We start from the raw sequence: 5,000 nt of genomic DNA, 5'->3' as shown, positions 1-5,000 counted from the left end.
GAACAGGGTTAGAGTGAAAACCTACAGGAAGGTAGCTCTCCAGGAACAGGGTTAGAGTGAAAACCTACAGGACGGTAGCTCTCCAGGAACAGGGTTAGAGTGAAAACCTACAGGAAGGTAGCTCTCCAGGAACAGGGTTAGAGTGAAAACCTACAGGACAGTAGCTCTCCAGGAACAGGGTTAGAGTGAAAACCTACAGGACGGTAGCTCTCCAGGAACAGGGTTAGAGTGAAAACCTACAGGACAGTAGCTCTCCAGGAACAGGGTTAGAGTGAAAACCTACAGGAAGGTAGCTCTCCAGGAACAGGGTTAGAGTGAAAACCTACAGGAAGGTAGCTCTCCAGGAACAGGGTTAGAGTGAAAACCTACAGGAAGGTAGCTCTCCAGGAACAGGGTTAGAGTTAAAACATACAGGACGGTAGCTCTCCAGGAACAGGGTTAGAGTGAAAACCTACAGGACGGTAGCTCTCCAGGAACAGGGTTAGAGTGAAAACCTACAGGACGGTAGCTCTCCAGGAACAGGGTTAGAGTGAAAACCTACAGGACGGTAGCTCTCCAGCAACAGGGTTAGAGTGAAAACCTACAGGACGGTAGCTCTCCAGGAACAGGGTTGGAGTGAAAACCTACAGGAAAGTAGCTGTCCAGGAACAGGGTTAGAGTGAAAACCTACAGGACAGTAGCTCTCCGGGAACAGGGTTAGAGTGAAAACCTACAAGATGGTAGCTCTCCAGGAACAGGGTTGGAGTGGAACCTACAGGACAGTAGCTCTCCAGGAACAAGGTTGGAGTGAAAACCTACAGGACGGTAGCTCTCCAGGAACAGGGTTGGAGTGAAAACCTACAGGACGGTAGCGCTCCAGCAACAGGGTTAGAGTGAAAACCTACAGGACGGTAGCTCTCCAGGAACAGGGTTAGAGTGAAAACCTACAGGACGGTAGCTCTCCAGGAACAGGGTTGGAGTGAAAACCTACAGGACGGTAGCTCTCCAGGAACAGGGTTAGAGTGAAAACCTACAGGACGGTAGCTCTCCAGGAACAGGGTTGGAGAGCCCTGCTCTATATAGTCCACAACCTTTGACCATGGTCCATAGGGGGAAAAAAACTGTTCCTCTAGCCATCACTTTTGGAATTTTCAATAGTCCCTGACTGTCTAGCTTTCGTTTCGATGGCAGGATCTGGCTGTATGTTTGACACCCCTAGGGTTCCATTTGGAACGCAGGCCTTAGAGTCACAGTCACTCACCACAGCAGTGGCCAGGTCAGCTCCCAGAGACGCCCAGCTCAGGATCAGCGTCAGCACCCCAAACACCATCATCCTGCAGGGACACAGAGAGAGAGAACGTTAGGTATTATTACCCTGTTTATAACACACTATAATAATTATAACACTGGCCACAAAACATTCAAACTCTTCAAAATGCTATAGTCAGTGTAGTCATCAAGTATGTGGTCATCAAGGATGTGATAATCAAAGATGATGTTATCATTAGTGATGGGGGGAAAAAATCGATACAGTTACATATCGGGATATTATTTTTGACGATATATAGCGTATCGTTTCGTTTTGACAATATCGCAATATTATTTTTGCGCTAGTTGTCAGCACCAAAACTCTCCATCTTCTTTTTAAATAGTGAGCCAACATGTTTTCAGCACTTTTATTTCCATGACTGATTATAACTCGTTTTCTCATGACTCTCTCTTGTCCCTCTGCAGCAGACATATGGTGAGCAATATGTTTAGAACATCGAATCGCAATAAAATCACAGCATCGAATCGCAATACATATCATATCAGCACCTAAGTATGGTGATAATATTGTACGGTGAGATCCCTCAGTATGGTGATAATATTGTACGGTGAGGTCCTTCAGTATGGTGATAATATGGTATGGTGAGGTCCCTCAGTATGGTGATAATATGGTATGGTGAGGTCCCTCAGTATGGTGATAATATGGTATGGTGAGGTCCCTCAGTATGGTGACAATATGGTATGGTGAGGTCCCTCAGTATGGTGACAATATGGTATGGTGAGGTCCCTCAGTATGGTGACAATATGGTATGGTGAGGTCCCTCAGTATGGTGATAATATTGTACGGTGAGGTCCCTCAGTATGGTGATAATATTGTACGGTGAGGTCCCTCACTATGGTGATAATATTGTATGGTGAGGTCCCTCAGTATGGTGAGGTCCTTCAGTATGGTGATAATATGGTATGGTGAGGTCCCTCACTATGGTGACAATATTGTATGGTGAGGTCCCTCAGTATGGTGAGGTCCTTCAGTATGGTGATAATATGGTATGGTGAGGTCCCTCACTATGGTGACAATATTGTATGCTGAGGTCCCTCAGTATGGTGACAATATGGTATGCTGAGGTCCCTCAGTATGGTGACAATATGGTATGCTGAGGTCCCTCAGTATGGTGACAATATGGTATGGTGAGGTCCCTCACTATGGTGACAATATGGTATGCTGAGGTCCCTCAGTATGGTGAAAATATTGTACGGTGAGATCCCTCAGTATGGTGATAATATTGTACGGTGAGATCCCTCAGTATGGTGATAATATTGTACAGTGAGGTCCTTCAGTATGGTGACAATATGGTATGGTGAGGTCTGGGTCGTTACTCTGCCTCGCCAGTCAAAAGTCCTCTCTCTGGAGACTGAGAATGCTCTGTAGTGAACAGTGTATGAAGAGGAGGAGAGATGTCAGGGCACATCATCTCTGTTGTCCTCCAGTCGATAACAGCCTCTTTACGACTTCATGATACATACATCCTGTCTGCTGCCTCCAAACCATCCCCCCATGGACAGACAATGGGAAATGCATTTCTCTGCCCCTCCTGACTCCCCACCCCCTCTCCACTTATGAACTAATGCCTTCAGGAAATTACATCATCACTATGTGACCACAACTTTGTAGTGCAGTGAAAACGTTTGTGTTTGTGTTTGTGTGTGTGTGTGTGTTTGTGTGTGTATACATACAGTGTGTGTGTGTGTCTATGTATATAAGCTCATGTATGTGTAACAGTGTTGCTTCCATCCCTCTCCTTGCCCCAACCTGGGCTAGAACCATAGACACTCTGAACACATCAACAACCGTCACCCTCGAACATAGTTACCTGTCACCACAAAAGCCACGATTCTTGCAGAGCAAGGGAAATAACAGCTTCTAGGTCACAGAGCGAGGAACGTCACTGATTGACTGCTGCTAGTGCACACCGCTAACTAGCTAGTCATTTCACATCAACTACATATTCATGCAAGGGGATCAATACCCATTAGGAGATGGGCCCAATCATAAATTACCCCTCGTTCAATAAAATATTTCCAAGAAAATGAAGTAGTGTTGAGTTAAGTATGTGGTTATAGGAATAGGATGAGTAGAGACGATTTATCTCTCTGTGTCTGTAGTCCGCCACAATGTGTGGGTGAGTGAGTGAGCGTGGGTGTGGGTAGGTGGGTGAGTGTGTGAGTGTGGGTGTGGGTAGGTGGGTGAGTGAGTGTGTGGGTGGGTGAGTGAGTGAGCGTGGGTGTGGGTAGGTGGGTGAGTGTGTGAGTGTGGGTGTGGGTAGGTGGGTGAGTGAGTGTGTGGGTGGGTGAGTGTGTGAGTGTGGGTGTGGGTAGGTGGGTGAGTGAGTGAGTGTGGGTGTGGGTAGGTGGGTGAGTGAGTGAGTGTGGGTGTGGGTAGGTGGGTGTGTGAGTGTGTGTGTGTGTGGGTATCCATCAGGTCATAATATATTACAGCTCTCCCTCTAATCCAATTCACAACAGACTGGCAGCATAATGGTCTTCATGAGTTCCCACCGCTGTATGACCCTTCTCTCTCACACCCGCCCTCTCTCTTCCTCCTCTCTCACACCCACCCTCTCTCTTCCCCCTCTCACACCCGCCCTCTCTCTTCCTCCTCTCTCACACCCACCCTCTCTCTTCCTCCTCTCTCACACCCACCCTCTCTCTTCCTCCTCTCACACACCCGCCCTCTCTCTTCCCTCTCTCACACCCACCCTCTCTCTTCCCCCTCTCACACCTGCCCTCTCTCTTCCTCCTCTCACACACCACCCTCTCTCTTCCTCCTCTCTCACACCTGCCCTCTCCCTTCCTCCTCTCTCACACCCACCCTCTCTCTTCCTCCTCTCACACACCCGCCCTCTCTCTTCCCTCTCTCACACCCACCCTCTCTCTTCCCCCTCTCACACACCGCCCTCTCTCTTCCCCCTCACACCCGCCCTCTCTCTTCCCCCTCTCACACCCGCCCTCTCTCTTCCCCCTCTCACACCCGCCCTCTCTCTTCCTACTCTCTCACACCCACCCTCTCTCTTCCACCTCTCACACCCACCCTCTCTCTTCCCCTCTCACACACCCGCCCTCTCTCTTCCCCCTCTCACACCTGCCCTCTATCTTCCCCTCTCACACACCCGCCCTCTCTCTTCCCCCTCTCACACCTTCCCTCTCTCTTCCCCCTCTCACACCCACCCTCTCTCTTCCCCCTCTCACACACCCGCCCTCTCTCTTCCCCCTCTCACACCTGCCCTCTCTCTTCCCCCTCTCACACACCCACCCTCTCTTTTCCCCCTCTCACACCTGCCCTCTCTCTTCCCCCTCTCACACACCCGCCCTCTCTCTTCCCCCTCTCACACCCGCCCCTCTCTCTTCTCCCTCTCACACTCGCCCTCTCTCTTCCCCTCTCACACCCGCCCTCTCTCTTCTCCCTCTCACACTCGCCCTCTCTCTTCCCCCTCTCACACACCCGCCCTCTCTCTTCCCCCTCACACCCGCCCTCTCTCTTCCCCCTCTCACACCCGCCCTCTCTCTTCCCCCTCTCACACACCCGCCCTCTCTCTTCCCCCTCTCACACCCGCCCTCTCTCTTCTCCCTCTCACACTCGCCCTCTCTCTTCCCCCTCTCACACACCCACCCTCTCTTTTCCCCCTCTCACACCTGCCCTCTCTCTTCCCCCTCTCTCACACCCGCCTCCCTCTTCCCCCTCTCACACCCGCCCT

General features: G+C 50.5%; 1 protein-coding gene across 2 annotated transcripts in view; it reads right to left on the bottom strand.

Moving 5' to 3' along the window:
- The window catches only part of LOC121577726 (protein tweety homolog 2-like), a 122,592-nt gene that overhangs the window by 22,189 nt on the left and 95,403 nt on the right, over positions 1 to 5,000 (bottom strand). For both annotated transcript variants that reach the window (XM_041891553.2, XM_041891562.2), the window contains exon 6: positions 1,241 to 1,313. In XM_041891553.2, the coding sequence (XP_041747487.1) occupies positions 1,241 to 1,313 (73 nt within the window). The remainder of the gene's footprint in view (positions 1 to 1,240; positions 1,314 to 5,000) is intronic.

Source organism: Coregonus clupeaformis, chromosome 1 (genome assembly GCF_020615455.1).
Source record: "Coregonus clupeaformis isolate EN_2021a chromosome 1, ASM2061545v1, whole genome shotgun sequence".
Classification (NCBI taxonomy): Eukaryota; Metazoa; Chordata; class Actinopteri; order Salmoniformes; family Salmonidae; genus Coregonus; species Coregonus clupeaformis.
The sequence above is the reverse complement of the archived record's forward strand: the minus strand, read 5'-3'. Positions and strand labels throughout refer to the sequence as shown.